The sequence below is a fragment of the Scomber japonicus genome, chromosome 3 (assembly GCF_027409825.1).
Source record: "Scomber japonicus isolate fScoJap1 chromosome 3, fScoJap1.pri, whole genome shotgun sequence".
Classification (NCBI taxonomy): domain Eukaryota; kingdom Metazoa; phylum Chordata; class Actinopteri; order Scombriformes; family Scombridae; genus Scomber; species Scomber japonicus.
This window is the reverse complement of record NC_070580.1, coordinates 3,912,078-3,935,735: the sequence shown is the minus strand read 5'-3', so window position 1 is coordinate 3,935,735 and position 23,658 is coordinate 3,912,078. Positions and strand designations below refer to the sequence as shown.

Below are 23,658 nucleotides of genomic sequence, written 5' to 3'. Positions count from 1 at the left end.
CAAACATAAAACTAAACTTGACTATTGCACTTAAACGTTTACATTTTTGTAATGTTGTATGTATAAAGGCATAGGTGTTGCTTTCAAATAGACAATATTAAATACTTGCTGTGTTGGGATGGCTGAAAAATTGACTTTCTTTTTTGCTAGAAGATTTCATCAACTACTGAAATATATCATGTTGAATGTAGCATTTAAATACTGTTTAATGAGGTAGGGCAGGCTAAACAACACCACACTTGCTTGTAATCAATACCTTACTTGTTTGAGCTATATTTTTATATTTCATATTCAGTTGCTGGCTGCCAAGTAGGCCTACGTTTTGTACCTGTTGGGGTCTGCATGAATGTTAAATGTGCCACGCACACACACACACATACACAGAATATAAATGTTGAATAAGTCAACCACTCGAGACAAAATGTTTCTCTTTTTTTCATTAATACTCACTGTTGACTGTCTTTTCTTAAATATATACTCATCATCTGCATGTATTCATTAATATTTCTAACTCCTTTGGGGAGAAGTAGGAGGACTGAGCCCTTTGTTTCTCCTGTTGTCATGGTGAATCATGTTATCTGTGCTCCATTGATGAGGGCTTGGTATCTCCTCATGCACGAGCTTCACTCAGAGTTACTTTGACTGATTTGATTGAACTCTGAGTTTGACAGCTCAGAGTTGGTCAACCTAGAGTAAAGGTTTTAACTCAGAGTTAGTTAAACCTGCTTCTTGAAACAGGCCCCAGGCCTATATGAACAAGAGGTTGTATTCAGGTATAATCCTGGAGTGTGTGCATACATTAATAGTTTTGGTTCATTTTTGATTACAGGTTTTTAGATTTAACAGGGTTTGAAGATACATTTTTAGATCAGTTTGTTTAGAAGTTGTAGTAAGGTAGTTTCTTCCCGAATTTTATTTTATTAATGTAGAATGTAGAATTTGGTTAATACTTTTTTTTTTCAACTTTATTTCACCTTTCAATTTACAAAACTCCTTGGAGGAAATATTTAACTTGCATATTGAAACATTTCAAGCCTTCAACCCATAAAAATATATGTATACATATAAATTTCTATTTAAGCCTGTAGACTCATTGTATGCATCTCAACAAACAATATTTGCAATTAGTAACAGGTCAAGATAACATAATAGAAAATAAAAATAAACAAAATAAAAGTACATAAACATAAACTTATGGGTTGACATTTTAATAAACGTGCTTTAAGCGTATTAAAAACAAAATAGGATTGTAACTTAAAGAGCAAGAGACTTTGACATAGTTTCATATAAATCATTTATGGACTGATTACCTTTAAAGATTTCATATAGTTTTTGATTTCATTTTTAAAACAGACTATGGAGGGTTTGCTATTCTTCCATTTATTCTTATGTACATGATACTTTCCCATAATGAGAATTTTGTTCACCATTTTGGACATCTTCTTTGACAGACCATCCATATAAATTATCACCTGAAATTTATTAAACAAAGAATTGTCGATCCCAATATTTAACCAGCGATATACATCTTGCCAAAATATCATTGTGACCGAACAAGAAAAGAACAAATGTTCAGTAGTTTCGTGTTCTGTCAGACAGAATACACAAGGATCTACCTCGAAATTGAACCTTTTCTTTAGAGTTTCAGCAGCAGGATAAATATTGTTTGTTATTTTAAACTGAATTTCTTTTATTTTGGGTGCAATTGGCCATTTAAGATAGTTACAGTATGTATTTTCTAACAACGCTTCATTATCAGTTATCTTTACTTTTATTGATGTTTTGATATCAGGAAATAGCTTCTCTTTTAGCACACTTCCAAGTACTTCGTTATTACATTTTTTCCCCTCAATTTTCAATTCACCTATTTTTAAATCAGGCAGTTTGACAAACACATTTGAGTGTGTAAGGATATTTTTTTTATCATGAACTTTAAGGGAAGTGGAATAGCCTTACAAATTTGATTAAACTCTCTATTACAACATTTTAAGCTAAACTTTTCTACAAATGAATGAAATTGCAATAAATTGCCATTTTCATCCATCAAATCAATAACATATATAACTTTTTTATCATACCATTCTTGTTTAAATAAAGTCTTCCTGTTAATAGTGATGGTTATTGTACCAAAAGGTGGAGCTATGCGGTGTGAAGTTGTGAGTGAACATCATTTTCCAATAGAAAAGTATTTGTTTATGGAAGTCAGACAATTTGATTGGCAATTTAGATAATTCAAAGTCACAGCTCAACAAAAATTTTAACCCTCCAACAGTTTGGAATAGACACTTTGGTATATGGAACCATATAGAATCAGGTTGTGCCAAATAAGCTTTTATCCAGTTCAACTTGAATACACCAATCATGGATTCAAATTCAGCGACTTTTAAGACACCATTTTTATAGTCTTTAACCATCACAGATTTTTTAAGGTAGTGAGTTTTAATTGGGTTAATACTGTATCATGATAAATTGTTAATTGCTGGCAAATTTAGGATTGTTGAATGTGAATAACAAAATTATGTTCTTTGAGAGCAAAATAAGTTTTCAGATCCAACTGTAAAGCAGCCCAAAGCATTGTTACATACAAGGATTGAATAAAAACATGTTCAATTCCATCACATCAATATGAAAGGAGCGTTTATTGTGTATGTCAGGAATACATTTGCAAATAATGGAGTTGACAGGGCAATAATGTATGACTTTAATTAAACATTCTTTGACTTTGTTAGACAAAACATATTTGTATGTTAGAGTAAATACAGTGTTTGTTCTACCATCAAAAGCTTAATTATAAATTATAAATCCTATTAATTATTGTTGGAGTGAGTGAGGTTCTGATGAAACTGTTGCTGATTTATTTTGGCAAAGATGGAGCTGCCGTCAACAATAATGCTATAATGGTTAAATTAACAATGTCATGTAAGTTAGAATTGCAGCATGATCAGCTTACAATACCAGTTGACAGTGCATTGATTACTGAACTGCTCCTTTTGGGAGACAGGAACAATTTCTCTAAACCTTCACAGTCCTTTCTTCAACGACTACCCATCTCTATCACTCTGTCCTTCAGTGTGTCTCTTTCTACAATGAACCTGCTACTTACAACATACTAACACATTCTTATGGTATTCCTTTCCTTTCCTCTAGAAAAGATAACAATTTACTTTCCTGCACAGTGGCGTGTAAAGGACACCTGATACATTCAATGGGCCTCATCAACAGAGAAGAACAATGTTTGGTGTAAAGGCTATATCCGAAAGTAAGGTTTACATTTTGTGATTAAGAATATCAGTAAAACAACACATCTGTAAAAGACTTTAAAATGTTTAATTCTCAAACACATCTGTTGTAAAATACAACTAGCCTATTACCATTTAGAGAATTAGCAATTCTGAGTAGTCTTGTCAGGGAAGCAAGATGCAAGATTGGTGAAATCACAGGAGAATTATTTTGGTCATGAGTTTGTAAATGTTAATGGCCTAGTTACTGTCACTTAGAATGCCCCTTTCAATGGACATCAGCAGAAGATCTGAGAGCCTCTGTTTCTAAGGTGGGTCTACTTCATTTGTAAGAATGATGCAGTTGTCACTGACAAATCCAGCTTTTATTTTGAAGAGTCTGTTAAAATGACATATTTCATAACAGCTTCAATGCTGGATAGTTTGTTTTTTAAACCTTTAATGTCATTGTCTCTAATTCCACTTAAAATCCACCTACAATCTCACTATTCCCTGATGTATCAATTTTACTGTTCTTTATAGCTCCTACATGTTTAGTGAGATTATAAGCCTAATATACCTCTCTTTGTATTGATTTTAAACTGTGTCTTATTTTTCAACATTATAATAGGCGTATTGTTATATTCTGGAGCTAAGTTGCTGGTGTTATTCATTCTCTCTCTGGGTTTGGAAAAAATCAAAAGGGAATTCTGATAACCGCTGGATGTCTCTTATTTTGAAGTGATAGCCGGAAGTGATTTAGTACAGTTGGACGGTTGCTGCGCTGCAGTTCAGTTCAACAGTTAGACTGTAGTCTGTAGTCTTGTCAGCCGCTTGTGTGGCTGTTTTTCTGCCGCCTGCTGACAGTCAGTAGTAGTCGTGGAATCGCATACCACTGTTTGACTGCAAACGGAGTAACTTTAAATTAGCCCTACAACCAAACGGACAAGTTTAGAAGTGAAATACAAACTTCACTAGCTGCACGTCTCAATGGACATTGTTCAGGTAGGTAAGTTAGCAGAGAAGCCGTAACCTGGTCGGTTGACAGGAGTTAGCGTTAGCATATCGCTAGCAGGGATTTGCTAACAAGGGCAGGGCCAGTTAGCCGCAAGGTGACAAACAGGTAAAGGTAACTGCTTGGGTGCTTATAGGAGCGCCGGTTCGTGTACACCTGGCTAACGTTATGTTTGTGTGCGTCTGTTCGTCTTTTTCCACACCTTGTTTGTTGTCCTCAGAAACTAGTGTCCGGATTTGCTCTGGACCTGGGACCACTGAAAGAGCCTCTTGGATTTATCCGTGTCCTAGAATGGGTAAGTTTTTAAAGCATAGAAGTAAGTGTATGTAAAGTACATAATGCATCTGATTCAGCAGTTTTTGTATTAGTGTGTGGTTCAAGATATATATCTTTGCTCAGACTCGACATCTATTCAGCATTCCTCTCATTTGATCCTCGTGATGTTGACATTTCCTTCTCTAGTAGTCCCTTCCACCAGCTGCGTATCCCACACTCTATGCGTGTGTGTAGTGTTGTTAGCCAGCAATTCTACTACATATACTACAGGGTAAATACAGAAGAAAACACTCATGAAGTATTACAGACTATGCTCTGTTCAGAGTAATGGCTTTTGCCCTGGTTCACTGCGTTAAACTGTGCCACAGTCATGGATTTGCAATGCATGTAGCAACTGATTTCCCTAGTGAAATGTTAACCCAAATGAAGGTGTCAGCCGTTTGCTTTAAACCCTCCCAATCTTTTCATATTAGAACTTGATTATGTGCTGCAGTGGACTGTAAGCCGAAACTATTACACAGACATTTAACAGATCTCGGTACTTTAGTATTGAAGATAATAGTTGTTGCATAATTTTTAGGCACCCAGAGTGTCAGAGAGTATTGTTGATGCCATATACTGTTACAGAAAAATCCATTCACAGTAAAGTAGGCTTGTGTACTAAGTGAAGTGTTACAACAGTGAACAGTGCAGCAGCTCACCAGAAGCATTTTTATGTGGTTGCTGTTGAGAATCAAATAGCTGCTGCTCAGTAGAACATACTATAAATATCCCTGCTGTGTGAGTCTGTGTGATGGGGTTTGTAATGAGTAATCTGAATGGATGAACCATATACTAAAAAAAGGACACAGTTGAGGAATGCCCCCCGCCTCCTTATGAGAACACTAATAGTGGTCGTGCTCTGTATTTGCTGGTGATGCAGACTGCTGTGCTATCTGCTTCGTTACAGCCGGCAGTGCTGTGTGTTTTTAAGGCGTGTCCTGGTGGAGCAGGAGCAGCCACGTCCTGTTGGTAATTAACATATTCAGCAAGTCTTTTCTGCTGCTGTGGAGTTTCCCCCCCATTAGGTTTAAACATGCTTAGCATTGCCATATATAGTTTACTACACGGTGTCAGCAGGGGTGGGGGCCAAACCTTATTACTTATGTGGCTTTTTGTTTCACCAGTTCATCACGATGAATCATAATAATAACTTTTGGTGATCTCCTAACGTTCAGGTCAAACTTTACACTGATGTGGAGCTGAGTAAGAGTCTGGGTCAGACAGGGTCACTTCTTTGGAAATGTACTGTAAATTCTGCTGACTGCTGCTTCTGCACAGCATTCTCTGAGCATCTCCCCGGGGAATGGGGGTGCACTGGTGTAACCAAATATGTCACTGTGCCCATCAACCTCATTTGGCAGTTAGAATACTAATATAAGTTAATTGGCAATAAATGAGTCCATTTATTGCCAATTAACTTATATTAGTATTCTAACTCACTAGATGAAGGTAGTGAAGATTTTTCCTGACTAACAATCTGTGCCAGTGTTTGTCTACTCGTGTTTTTCTACCTGCTAGACGACTTCTTAGTTATTCCACTGTGTTCCCAGATCTGAGAAATGAATTTTGTGAGTACTGTGTTATTATTACAGACTTGGAAGATGGCCCGAACTAATCAATACAGATCCAAGTTGCAATAAATAGGATTTATCCTTAAGTGAAGCTACTTTCCACTTGCTTCATTTGCTTGTATGTGTATTTATTGTCTAAATGGAAATGAGTGTCTTGAATTATAAACAGGACAAAGAATGCAGCAACAAAGGCAGTTTAAAGTGTATTGATTGAGTTTCCCAGCTGTGAGGAGCTGAGTAAGAGTCTGGGTCAGACAGGGTCACTTCTTTGGAAACGTACTGTAAATTCTGCTGGCTGCTGCCACTGTACAGCATTCTCTGAGCATCTCCCCAGGGAATGGGGGTGCACTGGTGTAAGTATACCACACACATACCACTGGGGTAAAGCAGCATGCACTCACTAGATTGTGCAAAGGCCATGGTACACTTAATGCAGAAACTGGCTTAAGCAAGTTTGTACATGCAGAGGGCATGATCCTACCATTTACCACCATCTCTTGGCAGTAGATGTCAGAAGCATCATGCAGGTGAAGAGCTGGTTAAACTAGTTGAACTCTTGGAAAACCAATAACCACAGTTGAAAGGTCGAGTTTGCTTAACGGTGCCAAGAAACCTGCAGCTGATATTTCTTAATACAAGCTGTAATGATCTCTATAGTCGCCTTCTAATGTGTGTGTCAGTGCACATTGATAACACCTGTTGAATTTACATAATATCAAGGTTTTACGACAGGCATGTTAATTTGACTGACAGGGACATTTTACTGGAGTGGTTGCTTCTTGTGTGTCCCACCTCTTCCCAACAAACGTGCACCACTGCACTGACTGGTAAAATGTAGCAGTGGGTTTTCATTTCTTCATAGTAGTAATGATTCAGGCTACCAGTAACAATCCAAGTACCCTTAAATTGATACCAATACCAACTGAGTACTTCATTACACATTTAGTGCACTTCTTTTATTGTGTGTAACAGGCGTGTAGTGTAGACACACATTAGAGCGTTTAGGAGGCATCTTGGCTGCTAAACTGCTAAGCATGCTAACTCAAATTCACCACAACTTCACCTCCACAGACAGATCGTAGCTGCTGTGGCACTGAGCCAATCACGTCGCATTAAATTGAACAACACTTGCATTTATTGGCTGTGAGCAAGTCCATACAAACAGTCATATTTTCTAGTGCTGGGTGTAAAAAGGATCGATTGCAGGTATCGTTTGACGTGAGACATTTCCATACTACTTGGTATCCATTTATTTCAGTCGATACCATAAAGGAATTGAGTACTGGTACTCAGACAAAGATGCCTGATGTTTTTGAAGAACATGAACAGTTACTGTACAAAAGCCAAATCCTGTCTTATCACAAGCAGCCATATGAGAACTAAGATGAAGTCAAAAACTGGAAGAAAAAAAACTGCTTTAACCCTTTATTGTGAGAATAACTGTATTTGGTAACTTCCGTGAAACATCCAAAATAGCCTCCCCATGCCTCTCTGTGAGGTTGTAGAACCATGTGGATTTTTTATATAGAGACTTTTTGGAAAATGTTTTACCCTAGACCATCGAAGAGCCATGTATGGTTACTTCACTGACTTTGATTTGCAACATAAAATTTTCAATGAGTGTTCTATATAAAGTGTTAAACAGACCCTTCCATGCCAGCATTCAGTATTGCCATGCCAGTAGTTTCAGTGTTTGAGACTGATACATTTCAGTTGGAATCAAAGTAATATTGAAGTTCAGAGTAAAACCAAACTGCAGGCTCCTTCACAGCCTTCACAGGTCACAGAGGCTACATCCGGTTTTTTTCTACACTGTGTGCACAAATATCCGCATCTACCATATATGATTTATCAGAAACATCTCAATCAGCTGTATTACCAGTACATCATCTTATCTGGTCCTTGTCTGCCTCATTGTTCCCTGTATGTGTTAACTATTGTTGTGTAAACCTTGTGATGGAACAGGGCTGCTACTGTCTCACTGCTTACATGGCTCTGCTTTTCCAGTTTAAAGATCTTTGCTCCTTGATAATGGTCCCATAGCTTCAGATTTTTCCCAGCTGCCACTATTGCATTTTCTAACCATCTCCAGTTGGTTGTTGGTCCACACTCCAGGGTGAAATTGGCTGAGTTATTCCAGGGCTTCTTAGTACTCCAGCACTGGGAAAAAGCTGTTTGTCTCCCTCCTCTACTCCCTCTTGGAAGATGTTTATAATTTATATTAGTGAATGTCAAACTGGAGTGTATGCCACAGCCTGTAAATATGGACATGACCCAGTAAAGAGCAGTTTCTCAGTGTCAGGTGGAGGGGTGGTCTGAGGGAGGCAGTGGTGGTCTGGCTATTTTTGCTATCATGACACTCTGTTTTGGTTCAGTGTTGTCATATGTTCACCTGATGTGCTGTAAACAAATAACAGTGGTTGTAAAAGAAAAAAGGGGGGGGGGGGGGGGGGAGAGAACAGGCTAACCTGAGTGTCAGAAGCTTGTGACTGTATTTGGCTGCTGACTCTTATCTGACCATGAGAGGTAGCGAGGAATGTTTTGACTCAGTCTATGGGAGGCTGGGTGGGACGCTGGACTCTGGAGCAGCCAGCACCCTGCCCTGGCTGCAGGGTTTATTTGGGGGTTGCTGTCAGATCGGCCTGGGTGGGTCAAACAAGGCTGAGATGAAAGCTGAGAAATGTTGTGGAGCTCCAGAGACACCTGAAAGATGATACCCATTCCTGAAAATCCTCAGAGGGATGGAAGCTGGCTAAATATTGCACTGTGTTTCTGTTGTTTATCCTGCTGTCTTTACTGCACTGCTGCTGCCTGTGGTGTCTGCTCCCCTGTGTCTCAGCCCCTTCTGTACAGCTGTTAGTAACTGAAAAGGATGCTGATGATTTGGGAATGTGCTTTGGTAGATGTGGGTGTATGTGAACAAAGGACATTATTCTTGAGAGAAAGTACGGAAGCAAGAATCACATGCCTTCATCAGAAGCTTTTCATTGGAGGAAGGATGTTCTGAGAGGGGGGAGAGGTGTGTGTGTGTGTGTGTGTGTGTGTGTGTGTGTGTGTGTGTGTGTGTGTGTGTGTGTGTGTGTGTGTGTGTGTGTGTGTGTGTGTGTGTGTGTGTGTGTGCGCCCTTTGTCCCACAATGTTTCTATATAGTCTACACTCATAAATAGTTTTCAAGACAGTTACTGCAACACCTACATGTTATTATGAGAAAAATGATTGTTATATCATAATTCAGTTCAAGTATTCGATTCTCTCCATGGATTCATAATATTTTCTTTCTTATCTGGTTGATCAAAATATCAAATAGACACCAATACATCAGGCATGTGGATATTATTGAATAACTTAAGCGTATCACATATATGATGTATCAGCATAATATCAGACAGGAAGTAACAGGGCATTGTAGTACAAGATATGTTTAAGTCATTTAGAAATAAAGGTCCAGCTGAGTATATTTTGGTTACAATGCTTAAAGAAATAAATTCAGTGGATCCTTGTCAAAAATGCTGGTTTATTATTTGTGTTTTGTTTTTTTACCAAACTTTTTTTTTTTAACTTCTAAACCTGCAGTGTACAACTTTTACATATAAATGAACATCTGTTACATTCAAGCCCTTGCTATATGAGTTCACACAATGCTGATTAAGTGTATGAGCACCAGATCTTCTCATGTTGAGCGCGACACTCTCACACTGGTCTATTATAATTAATAATGAATTGTGTTGTTCTTCTAGACTTTTCTAATGTTATCAGACTGAATGGACCAAATCCTGATAGTGAAATGAGTCATTTCACAGGTGTTGAGTGATGTGACGCTCCAAACAATGTATCCACCATTTTACAGCCACAACAGTAGGTTACAGCCTGTAGAGTGGTGTACTGGCTTTTTTGGACCATCAAAAAATCATGCTTTTGTGCCGTTAAAACCTATCCATCATTCAGGGTTCACATGAGAGCACAGCCTTTACTCTCAATGCAAGAAGGGGGAGACAAAAGTGTTTCATCAGCTTCATCAAATGATAAAATGAGACAAAGTCTTAAACATGTGAAAATAATAGTTTGTATTGTATTGTATACTAACCAATGACAGGCTGTGTCAGAAATGTAGGACCCGGGTCTCAGGAAACACAATGAGGCTGTTGCTACGACTCATCTACAAACCAACTACGACTGCAACTACCAATCATTATCTTATCCCTGCTTACAGACAGCAGTAATGACTTAAATAACCTTGTTTTGTCTGAACAGTCTACAATTTACTGTTCTGTATGAAACATTTGGCATATTTGCTTTACTCCATTATCAGAATGGTTGCAGATTGATTTTCTGTTGGTCAACTAATGGATCAATCATCTAATCGATGCAGCACTAAAACCAACCCTATCAAAATAAAAGCATGAGAAGAAACAGAATGCAGTGGCCAGCCACACTGTAAATGCATTTCTACATATACTGTATGTAGATACCACATCATATTAGTATGTATAGTAATGTGATACCTGTAGTTAATAAAGTTCAAAAAGGAAAAAAAAATCCAGCCCATATATGTAACATCACATGATGAGTCAACAGGCTTTAATTACACAGTCTAACACGCCTCTGAACTGATATTGTACACTCTCAATCATTTATACAGCACCTTTCATACAGGTCTCAATGTAGTTCAAAGTGCTTCACAGTTGATTGCTGTTAATAAAACAGAACAAGTGTAGACCAAAAACAACATAAAGAAAAGGAACAAATTATTAAAAAAAAAAAAAAGAACAACAAAAAAATGAGACCAATGCACACAAGAGAAATTAAGAATGATAAAAATGTCAAAGAAAAAAAAGATAAAATAAAATAATTAAACGTTTATTAAAAGTTGAAGTAACAAACTAGGTTAAAATTGATTAAAAAGACAAAAGTAATGAAAGAGATGAAAAAAAGACAAAGAGAAACAGACAATATAAAATTGAATAAGAAGATAAAACTTCTAGAATTATGATAATAACGTAAAATAACGTAGAACAACATTATAAAAACATCAAAACAATTAAGATAAAAATAGAACTGTGACAGAGACTTCAGCCAAGATCTTATTAGACTGCCTGATTGTAGTATGTTTTTATACTATTTTATGTAAGCCACTGTTGTTGTACACTTTAGTTTTATAAGACACGTTTCCTCAGTAAGTAAGTACTCATGAGACTTAATGAAAGATTTCACTTATTTTCTTCCTACTCTCCACATATGAGTTACAGTGGTGGCATGTGTATAATGTTAGCTGTATGAAATCACAAGCTGCTCTGCTCCTAGGTTATGGCACTATTTTAACACTTCATTGTCTTGCCTTTTTAAAAATAGGATTAAGCTGCAGCAGCCATGATCTCAACAACATTGTGGTGCAGTTAGACAGATGTGCTCTTTTAAACCCATGTAGCACCATAACAACATTTTTTGGGAGGGTTGTGTTTTTTGGTTATTATAAATCTTATTATACTTATGTGGATTGCCCAGTAATGCACAGGCTTGACATTTTTGGCCTGGTCCCAACCCTGCCCTGCTTAGACTTGCCATTCTGGTCTCAGCCCAGTCCAGGTCCTAACAAGTACGTGTCAGCACGGATCTAAAAAAAAAGACTATCCAAATCCTCTCCAAAACTTGCAGCCTCTGCTTTAAATGTATGACCTGCCTGAGAGATTTAGACACATGCTGACCACATTTGAACCCAAAGCAGCTATGTTTACTTTAAAGGTGAATGTAATAAATGAGTGCAGCTCTTGCCATGCAGCGTAGACTCCTCAGCAACCCTGGGAGTACTGATCCAAGTTTTTCTGCAGAGTCAGTTGATGTTAAAGCGAGAGGAAATGGTCTGGGTTCCTCTCTGCTTTCCATTCTTCCTGCTGCTGTCTGCTCTCTGTCAGCACAGCTCACCATATCAGCTTGTTTTTCTCCCCTGAGAAGAAACTATTTGCTGACATTAATTCTTATGCAATTTAAAAAAAACCTAAAAAAAAAAAAAACCCTGCATCTATAGAGTAAAATAATCACTCAGTTCATTAAAAGCCTTTTCTGTACTCTGTTTTGGCACTTTTTTTTATCAGTGTGTTTAAGCATAAGTATTATGTGTTACGCCAGCAGTTAAATATTTGTCACCTGACCCTCACGAGTGCAACGGAGTGCCAGAAAATGTCAGAAATGATCATAACAGTGCATAAACATGAATAAATGCATTTAAACATGATGACGAAAATCAAATATTTCATACTTTTCATACTCAAGATTCACAAATATCAAATTTTTATAAAAGGGGGACTAATAAGCTGGACACTTATTTGTAGGTAACATGACTCAAACAGGAGGACATAGTGTTGTTGCTGTATGACTTTAAACTTCATGTAAATTGTGATGAGAAGGCTGTTTGCAGGAGCTGAACATTTGGTTTATCAGCTGCATGTTGAAGGGTTACCATGTTTGTTTTCCACTCTGTGAGAGGGTGGGAGGGAGCTTCCTGTGTGGAAAAAGGATGTGACAACTGCAGGGGAGAGTGAGAGTGATAGAGTGGGGGAAGTTAGTCGAAAAGGGGAAAACAAAATCACATCTGATTCATATGGAAAGTCAAAACGGTTTCATAAGCAAGTGTGTCAGTCAACGGAGCATGCCTGTCTTTCAAAACCTCTCATCCCTGTTTTCCTCCTTCTCTAAAGGTCTTCACCATCTTTGCCTTCGCCACCACTGGAGGTTACAGCGGGTTGACCCATTTCTCAGTGAAATGTACTGACAAGGAGCTTGACGTAAACCCTACATTTGGATATCCGTTCAGGTAGAACACTGAAGTGCTCTCAGTCACAAAAGCTTCTCAATAGTCTTCCCTGCATTGCTTTTTTTCATTGCTTACTTATCAATACAAAGTACAAAAGTATCAATACATAAGAACACACAATACAAGTGCTGTCACTGATACATCTTGATGCATTCAATCATGTTGTCTCAATGAGAATATCTTTCAAATGTCACCATCTATCTTTTTATGGGAAAGTTTGCACAAGATCATAAATGTGCTGTGAATACACAACACACAACAGTGTTCTGTTTTATTAATTGCATCAGACACACCTAATGATATAGCATGTATAACAAACATCACTGTGCTCAAACGCTTCTTGTGATAGCTTTTGCTCACAATGAAGCGTTTTGATAACACATTTTTGCAAAATGATGACATGATAATATTAGTCCCTGAAGGGAGGTTCAGGTGTCATAGCAGCAACAGTAATGAGAATGAAACACAGGGTAGGTAAGATAAGATCATCCTTTATTAGTCCCATGGTGGGGAAATTTACAGTATTACAGCAGCAAATGGATAGGAAAAATAGAAAGAAACGAACAATAAGAACTAAGAACAATAAAGTAACAGTAAGTAAGTACAAAAGCAATAAAAACAAAAGTAGTAATCAAATATAGTAACAAATAGTAACATTATGTGCAAGAGTAATATTGGTGTCAAATGATAATATACCTGAGTTTGATATTGATATAGCACAGATTTAAAGGTGAAAAAATATATTGCACAGTTGAACTTAAAGTAATAGTATACCTGAAATACTGATATTCCACAGTAGCGTACATTAAAAAGTGCAGTTGTCAACTGTCCAGGTAAGAGTAAGAGTAAGAGTGTTCTGACCGATGAACACAGTGACAGCTCCCACATGGCTTTTATTGATACATTTTGCCACATGAAACCAAACAGAACCAATGGTGATATGCTACAAAATAACAGCTCATCCACTGATTTGGAATAAAGCAAACATCCTTAGAGTCCAAAGTCCAAACATTTCCTGTTCATTGTCAACCCTCCATTTTGCTCCTCTAAACCACAGATTGTATAGAGCTTGCCATAAGTGAAGCCAAAATATCTGGTGGCTGGCTGCAGTCAGTATAGGTTACCTATACCTATGCCTACATGGCAGCAGATGGGACATGAACAAATACATTTTTCCCAAAAATGTTTTTTGGTAGTTCTTTTCATGCTAATATTTGTCCAAGTGCTCATTTTTCTGATACACTTTTAGTTAGTTATTTGACATTATAAAAAGGTGGTATGATATCATGATTGACAGCTGTGACAGCCGCTCTCAAACCTCCGTCAGGCCCCTCTATAGCACAGACTCTGTGTATATATATATATATGTGTGTGTATATATATATATATATATATATATATGCGCAGACCAGGGAAAGATTCGGTTCAGTTTATGCCAACAATCTAAACTCTTACAAGTCTCGTTTAATCTTTGTATATTCTCTCTTCTTGCGTCCGTGGAGAGAGGAGTAACACAGGTGAGGACTTGTTTTCTCTGAAATCACACAGACTATAAAAGACAAGTGTCACCAGAGCGACCGCTGACAGTTTTCCTCTGTGCCTCTCTTCAGGTTGTCAGCTAACTCCTACAAGATACCATCATGTAACGACAGTAAAGTCACTGAGGCCTTCCTGCAGGGAGACTTCTCCTCCTCAGCACAGTTCTATGTATGTGTGGGTGTGTTTGGGTTCCTCTACTGCACTGCCACACTCATCCTCTACTTGGGCTACCAGAACATCTACCGCCAGACCAGCCGTGGTCCAATCATAGTGAGTACATGACCCCACGTCAGCAAGAAGCCTTCCTCATATCCACTGATCCTGCATATGAGGCCTTGTTTTATTTATTTCAGAACTGCAGAACATATCTATAGAAGAAGAACTGAGCCTTGCATCATTAAGCATCACAGTAGCACTATATGGAACCACTTCCTTAATCACTCTAAAATACATCAGGAGTAAATGTTTGATGCAAGCATTTACATATTTCTGCAAGGCTTCCTTGAACATTATCTGTGACAGAGCCCCTGTCAATAATCTGTTACATAGAAGCAGAGTGGAGGTGTCTGGCACAACTTTGCCTACTTCCAAAGAACAGGGAGAAGGAAAAAAAGTCAAAACTCCAGCAACACTAGTATAGAACAACTTTATTAATAGACCAACACGTTTTGGCTTGCGGCCTTCATCAGACTGAATGTGTTTTATGATGAACCTGATGAATGGGTCATCATAAAACACATTCACCCTGATAAAGGCCTCAAGCCAATACGCTTTGGTCTATTAATATATATTACAATAATCTGTTACATAGACATTTTTTTTACTCTCATTACAATGAATAGGATCCATAGAGTAAGTCAGAAACACATGATTAGCAGTGAGACCCCGGGTGCAGATTGGCCTTGAGGATGTCAAACATGACTTGTGGCAAATTCCTTCCAGAGCAAACCATATGAGTAACTTTAATACATGTTTCCTATCTTCCTGACAGTCATTGAGTTCTATATTTGTATTCTTTTCAGAAGCCAGGAGATTTTTAAAGCCGGAAAAACATTATTTTAAACCAAGTAGATCTGCTTTATCGAGATGAGATTTAATTGAAAGTGGCAAAACAAGAAAACTCTCTTCAGGTTTTGATTCAAATAACAAATGATAGAAATGATATCAGAAACTCATGCAATCATCCAATCAGCTTCTTATCATCACTCACAATAAGAAGCTGCTTAAGAACACAAGAGTCTTTAAACTTTGTCTATATGGTAAGTTGTAAGTCCAGTTCTATGGTTACATCTGTTGCCCTCTAAGAGGTGTCACTGTAATCCTCAAAGGGTTAGCCAACAGTGAAGCACACTATAGGACTTAGCACATACAAAATAAAATCCAGAGTGAAGCAGGGACTGTGTTTAGTAGTGTGTTGGTTTGGAAGGTGCTTGGGAAAATTGTGGTAATTTAAAACCTACGCTATGCTATGGAAAATATCCACCAGCACCCACCCAGCCATTCCATATTTATTACTGGCAGTCTAATCTTGTATTAAATTGCCTAATCAGACTCCACGTGCAGACATTTCATTTGGGAGCAGCCTTCACCTCTCGCTCCACCTTCTCTATTAATCATACTTGACATTTATGACTCAGTGCTCCAGTCTGCTGCAGGATTCCAATCAGTCAGTCATACTTATTAAGTGTTAAGTGTTTTTTTTTTTTTTTTTTTTTTACAAGAGCAGTAATCTTGATGAAGGAGTTAATGTTAATCACAAAAATGTTTTTCATGAGAACATGAACACAAAGAAACTGGCGTTCATAGATTTGAAAGATCAGCAGAACAGAGTTGCTGTAGAGTAGCTGCAAACTAACTAATTGTACATTATATAGAAATTGTCCATTTGATATTTGATTGTGGAACTATTAAACCTAAGTGTGAATACTGACTGAACCACATTTCATTCAAATCAAAGCAGCTGGAGGAGCATGCAGTAAGAAGTATCTTGTGATGTCATCATGCTCAGTGTTGTGTGTGCACTCTCTGACAGGACCTGGTGGTGACTGCTGCCTTCGCCTTCCTGTGGCTTGTGTCCTCCTCAGCGTGGGGCAAAGGCCTGACTGATGTCAAATGGGCCACTAACCCCGAACACATAGTGGACGTCTGCCCTGCCACCTGTACACCAGGAGAGTATCCATCCATGGGCCGCCTCAACGCTTCTGTGGTAAGACACATTAAAGCAGTGTCGCAGTTGTTGCAGATATTATAATGTTATTCTCAAGCTCCTGAAAATTGTGTCTCAGCACATATATGACCTTTGTGAAAAGTGTTTTACCAAATGACCAACCATAGGAAACTCTTCCTATATCCTCCAGCATTAACAAGATGTTGACTGACAAACTGTAAAGCGTTTGCAGCAGGTGGATAATAATACATATATGCTCATTTTCAGATAATGAGTGTTAGATATTGTCTCAGGTAATTTTGTTGGGAATGTTACCAGTATGAACATAAAATATGTTCTTGTCATTTGAACATAATGATCAAATTTGGCTACAACATGGATCTGATTTTAATTTTGTACAACTGTGGCTATAAAACAAAATTTTAAATAACTTCCATGTCAATAAAAAAATATTATCCCCTCCCCTATAATTCCCTTCCCTACATTTCATAATGTTGTTATAGCACACATATCAGTCCTGCAAGAACTGGTGAACAGGTTTTACATGTGGATATTAATATGGATAAATGTTTTTTGGTGTTTTGGATAAATAGTTTAGATGCATAGAAACATCCAGACAAGAAGTAACATTAAAAAAACATTTTTCGGCCTATAGACTTCTTCTATATACAAAAATAGGCATATTGGCTTAACTATACCACTTTTTTGGGTTGTTTTTAAGCCTTTACCACAGCATAAGGAGCTTGTCATACACCTAGAAGTGATGCTACTTCTGCTAGACTGAGCTTTATTTTTCTTATCTTGAAATATGAAGATCAGGGGATGATGATGATGATGATGATGATGTCGTCCTAAAAGCACAGTGTTCATTGTTTCTAACAGAACCAAGAGAGTATACATTGTAATACAGCACAGGTCAGCTGATCCTGGGTTATGTTGGCTATGAATGCCCCTGGTAGTAGAGTATGTGCAGTGCCATCTAGTGTTCAAACTAAAAAGCCACATTACCTTCTATTGCTTGAAATGAAAATTCTGTTTGACGAGCATTTTTAATTTCCATTTTTGGATTTATTATTTGAGTGAAAATAATTACAAAAATGCAGTAGTTGTGAATTTTCACCTGTGAATATCTATCTTTGTGTTTGCTACAAAACAGTGTGGTGTGTGTTGCACTTGTACTAGAGGTGGTAGTGTTGCGCAGACAGATAAACACACATAATGCAGGCAGGTGAAACCTTTAAAGCGTATTGTACAACTGGACTGGAACGCACAGTGTACAAAGTGTAACCTCATAAGTGAGATCATTCAGATACAGTCAGATAAATAATCCCTGAATGCTGTGTCAAGAAAAGCTAAACACTGAGGAGTTAAAGTACACAGTGCTTTGTTGGTCCTCATTTATTTCCTCATGTGTTGTTCTGTCTTTCTACAGACTTTTGGCTTTTTGAACTTGATCCTGTGGGCAGGTAACTGCTGGTTCATTTACAAGGAGACTCCCTTCCACAAAGATCCCAACCCACCGGCCACCATGGAGGAAGGAGGGGTCCCTGGGCCCTAACCAGTTCACTGAGGCTCCTCAAGCATAGCCCTGTACCCACAGCAGAGATGCTTTGTGCCCAACACTGGTTCCAATGTTAACCTGCAGAAACGGAAACAAAAGGAAAACAATTGTCCCAAAACCCCCCCGACCCTTATCCTCAGCTATTTTCACGGGTCTTCAGCTCAATTTAATCTAGTCCCTAACAACTGAAAAAACCTTTTCTTCTACTTCTTCTTTTTTAATAATCTATCATCAACTCCCAACTCCCAATTCCCAATTCCTATGTGCCTTGGAAACAATAAGTGCAAATACACACTAAAATGCGTACACACTACGTACAACAAGAGTTGCTGTGAATGTAGAGTTTAAACCTGTTTGGTGTTAAAAACAGTAGGCCTGATATGCATTTGCTTCCACCTCAGCACAATATCCTCCCTTGATGTTTGCCCTTCAGGGGAACACCTAGTGATGAAATTGTAATGTAAGACACCAGAATCCCCTGTGGCCTTCAGCGACGGGAGGAAAAAAGGCAAGTTGAAATCTAACGTCCTCTCACAACTGAGAAGCGTTGTCATGAGAACCAACATCTAGAAGAACACATTTTAGGTGGAAGCCAATGCACTCGGCTCAGGACCTGTTCTTCTTCCATGGTGTAATTTGTATGTGGAAGTGCTGCAGTTCAGATTCCAAATACTGTCATGCTAAAGATGTCATTTACTCAATGTCAATATAAATAAGCCATATCCTAAAGGTTACTGTTATATGATGAATGCTTTTTCTTTCATTTAAAGAAGAAAAGCTGATAGCAGGACCTTATTGTATCACTAGACTACTGAAAAAATATTCTGTTCTTCTTTGAACTTTGCCTCCAAGACATCAGACCATGTAACAATTAATCATCCCCCAACATCCATGTCACCCTTACCCCCACACTGATGTTCTAATCTTATGATACACCCTCAATAACCACATGAATGTTACAGTTCACACTTTGATTTTCTTGCACTTCACTGTTCACTACAAAAAGAATACACACTGTACGTAAAAAGACAAAGCCACACTACAATCTACTGCACCGCTGTGTATTTTAAAGTGGGGAAGCACACACCTTTTTATTTTGAAAGTTTCATTTTTGACTGATATTTCAGGTTGAGACAGCATGTGCCTCACACGTTTATTTTCAGGCTTTCTACGTGTTTACTTCAGTACCTGTTGTACATGACCTCACAGTCTTAAATGACTGATGAGGCCAAACCATGTTTCATTGTCATTATCATTTACATTACGCACTAACACTAAGATTCATACATTTTTTGAACTGTCTTGCAAAAGGTCACTTGCAGTGACACTATTTATATACAATTCATATGTTTGTTTTTTTATCTGCATTAATTGGTCCATTGCATATTTTAAAGCCACTGTTGGGTTTCTGTTTGTATTTCCCTATGGAAAAATTGTCCATGTGCAGCTTCTCTTTTTCTTTTTCTTCATTTTTATTTTGTAACAAATTTGCTATTAAATTGGTTGTACCACTGCATAGCTTTAGGGTTAATCTAGTGATGATAAATAGTTGAAGTAAAAGAAGTGGCAGAGTGTGGTTGCCAGTAATCCTGCTGTATTCCTTCACGACTTCCATCGTACAGTACATGTAACCTGACAGCCATTGCCATACATGTACAGAATATCAGAAGGTTTTCTATTGAACTTGTATAGTTGTTCTGAGTCACTGTTGGTAACTGTCAAGACACTGACTTTTTCATTGCACTAAGACAGATCTAATGTCTATGAAGTAACTGTGCATGAATAGATTGTTTTTGGATTGGAGTCATTGGAGCGGTCTGTGCAGTTTTTGTATTTAACAGCTGAAGCCTCTAGGGAATATAAGGGCGGCTGTTTGAGTCACTATAAATAATATATTTTCCACACTAATTGAAATGAGACGTATATAATAAAATTTCTTTATCAATTTTAAACAAACAAGAAATCTTAGTTAGAGCACAGTGATTTGTGGGATGTTCATGTACTAGAATGTTGACATTGGACTCGTCATTTATGTATTTTATGCCATTTTGTGCAGAAGGAAACAATGGTCTGTCTGTATTGACATGTAAAACATGAGAGCTGCAACTGCTGGATTCTGACTTTTTTTATTATATTGCAAACTGACTTAATAATAGTTCAGTACATCTGTACTTGTTCACCACCTTAATGATTTAAAGTGTGCAGAACCTTGATTTAATAGTTTTGTTTTTTTGTTAAAACAATGAAACAGTTTGCTTAAACTTGATGTAGTCTGCATTATGTTTTGCTTTCAGCTCATTCATTCAGTGTCTCTGGGTTAAATCCAAAATATCAGTCAGTACTGTCTGCCACTGGATTTTTTTATATTAACACTAGATGGCAGCAAATTCAGACATTTTTCAATGCTATAAATCATAACTCAAATGTTCTTACTTTATTATGAATCACGGAACAGTACTACTCAGCTAGATATGTGGGAAATCATTAAAGAGAGAGCAAGTGTCATTCTTCCATGTTGGCAGATTCATCCCAGAGCTTTGACACTTCCCAAAACCACTCTTCTCTCCTACAGGGGGAAACAAGGAGCAGATGATGGAAGTAGTGCCATATTAAACATACACTATATGCCATAGAGTAGTCTTCAACATTACAACCCCTAAAAATGAAGCAGTATCTCAGTATGGACAATAGTTTTTTGGAGGTTAATCTAAACATCCTTCTCAGATTGTGTAATTAAGAGGGCTGAAGAGGGGAAGGTATTTCACAAGAAAAAGAAACCAGAAACAATCTTCCATAACCTAAATATTTATCTTAATCTCTTCAATCATCTGGAGAGCCCTTACAATCTTAAAGTCCCAAAATGAATTTAAGGCACTTGAAGGCCCCATGGATGTGTTCCGATCCTCACATTCAAAACCATTGAGCCATTGAATTACATGTTATTTTAGTGTATAATGATGTGAGCAGTATTCTATGTGGTGACTGCAAAAAGCAAGAGGTATTTATCTTCCAGTTGATCTAACTCACTACATCATACTGTTGGTTACTGCTGGTCAGAGTATTTGTTTCACATTCTTAGTCCAATGGTGAACCTGTAAAACAGGGTTTGGCCAATCAGATGATCACATACCCGGTGGGGGGGTGGGGACGGGGGTGATTCAGGTTAGATTAAGCTTGACCTACCACACAGGAGTAACTTCTATCTAAATAAAATGAGCCACTAAGAAATCTAGTTAATAATGAGATCATTCATACGTTCTCCAGTGCGTAAGGGACCAGTGTTTGTGCCTTTGGAAGACACTTGATTTGTCAAACTCACAGCTGTAGCTTTGTATAAACTCTTTATAATAATACAGCAACCAATAACTTTCAATGTGAGTGTCATTCTGAGATACACATGAGAAATGTAGTGGTTGTGCCTAACATAGACAATCTTGCAGAAGCTGGGAAATGCATGCTTCTGTATACCACCCATCTGTAAGTGCTGGATGTGCATTGAATAGAGGCACCAATAACGGGTCAACTTCTATTGATTTCCAGTTAGAGTATGTAGCTATTTTCTATCCTTTGCTGCCTGTGTCCATATCAGTTGGATAACTTGTACACATTGTATTAATGTTACTCAAGCACCAGATCAGTGACAGTAACTGACAGATGCAGTTGGGCTGACCTTGAGACAGGCTTCACACTTCTTAAGCTAAGATGCTTTGCATTTGTACATACTCATGACATGCTAGGTTGTATTTATCTAGGATTTAGATTAAACTCTATCGCTTCGAGTAGCTATCAAATAGATCGATAACGTGTTTGATTCCAGCGTTTGCCATATAGTCCAATTAACTACTTTATCAAAAATTTGAAATGATTATTGTTCATCTTCACTATTTTATTTTTCAGACAAATTAAAGTGATAATTAGAAGAAAACTTAGTTAACTACTTACATTGATTATTGATTATCTGCATATTTAAGAACTAGATCCTTATTTTCATTTTTATTTTTAAATTAAAGTGACTTCAGTTTCACTAACAGATGTACACAAACCAGCTTTTTCCTGAGTTTGATGTAAATATGATTTATGAGATGACATTAGAAGACTCCAGACACACACAGCTCACACATAAGTAACAGTTACATCATTTATAGTGAATTGTGTTTGCGTTGCGGCACGGCCCTGGCTGCGTGAGGCTTAAACACTTATAAGGATTAGGAAAATGGGGGTAAGGTGTGTCCACGTGTGTAGACCTGTGACTTCTGATCACCACTTAAGAACATGTTCTCCCTGTCCCACACTCTCTGAACAGTAGTGTGCTTGTCCTGTGCTGAGAATATACGCACAGATGAATAAATATAGGCCCAATCAATCATCCCACTGATGATATATTAGTCACACACAGGTAAATACCAGTCCTGTGACTGTCTGTCAGAACCAGGAAAGAGGCATATTTGAACATAAAAGGTTTACTTGCATTTACTTGCACTGTTGATGCTTAATAATTGTCTGTGGGGGATGTAGATGTGTTAACAGTATGTACATTTCTGCTTGAAACTTAAATATTGCTTAAAGTATCTATCAAATATATCTAAAACATGTTTTTAATTCCAGCTTTTGCCATATAGTCCAATTAACTACTTTATCTAAAATTTGAAATGTTTATTGTTCATCTTCACTATTTTATTTTTCAGACAAATTAAAGTGATAATTAGAAGAAAACTGTAATCACATTCAATAGCTTATTTGTGTTTCATCTTATGGTCATTTCTGAGGTAATGGCATTTGATTGCATTGCTGTATACAAACATTTTAACTACCAGGGTACAAAACATTAGATGCATCTCTCGTGTTAATGCAGTCTAACAGCCAGCCAGCTGCCCTCAATTTGCTCTAATCTAGGGACTCATGTCTTCTGGAGGCTCAACAGAGGGAAGTGGGCAACTTCTCTGAGGCCCCAAAAACTCTTAGGCCCCAAAAGTTTCACCATGTGTCAACTGTTTTTTAATTTGACTAGCTATTGTTGAGGCCCTATCTTTTAGAAGGGTAATGTGTCCAAATTTAGAACGTGACTATGTAATTCTATATTATTCTGATATGGTTAGCGCTCCCAAATAAGTTGTGTTGAATCAAATGACGAAAAACTACCTGACACATAAAATTTCATAACAAGAGTTCTTGCTGCTTCCTGCATGGGTCTCTGTCAGGTAGATACACAATGCACAGAGGGAAGATGTGTGTTGGGTTCATACATGGTAAATAGATAGACTGTACTTATAAAGCACTTTTCTAGTGTTTTTGACCACCTAAGGCACTTTTACTCTACATGTCACATTCACCCATTCACACACATTCATGCACTGATGACAGGAGCTACTACACCGGGTACCAACCTGCTCATCAGGAGGAGACTAGCCATTCACACACCGTTGGCGCAGTGAGGCAGTTCAGGCCCCAACTGCATATTTTT

The 23,658-nt window shown here is 37.7% G+C and overlaps 1 protein-coding gene across 1 annotated transcript; it reads left to right on the top strand.

The window, feature by feature from the left end:
• Window positions 1–4,046: 4,046 nt before the first annotated feature.
• On the top strand, window positions 4,047–20,463 carry sypl2a (synaptophysin-like 2a). The gene is made up of 6 exons (XM_053316733.1): window positions 4,047–4,223; window positions 4,454–4,528; window positions 12,815–12,930; window positions 14,541–14,739; window positions 16,502–16,675; window positions 18,069–20,463. Exons 1-6 carry the CDS (start codon window positions 4,209–4,211, stop codon window positions 18,192–18,194), a joined length of 705 nt encoding a protein of 234 aa, XP_053172708.1. The 5' UTR covers window positions 4,047–4,208; the 3' UTR covers window positions 18,195–20,463.
• Window positions 20,464–23,658: the final 3,195 nt, after the last annotated feature.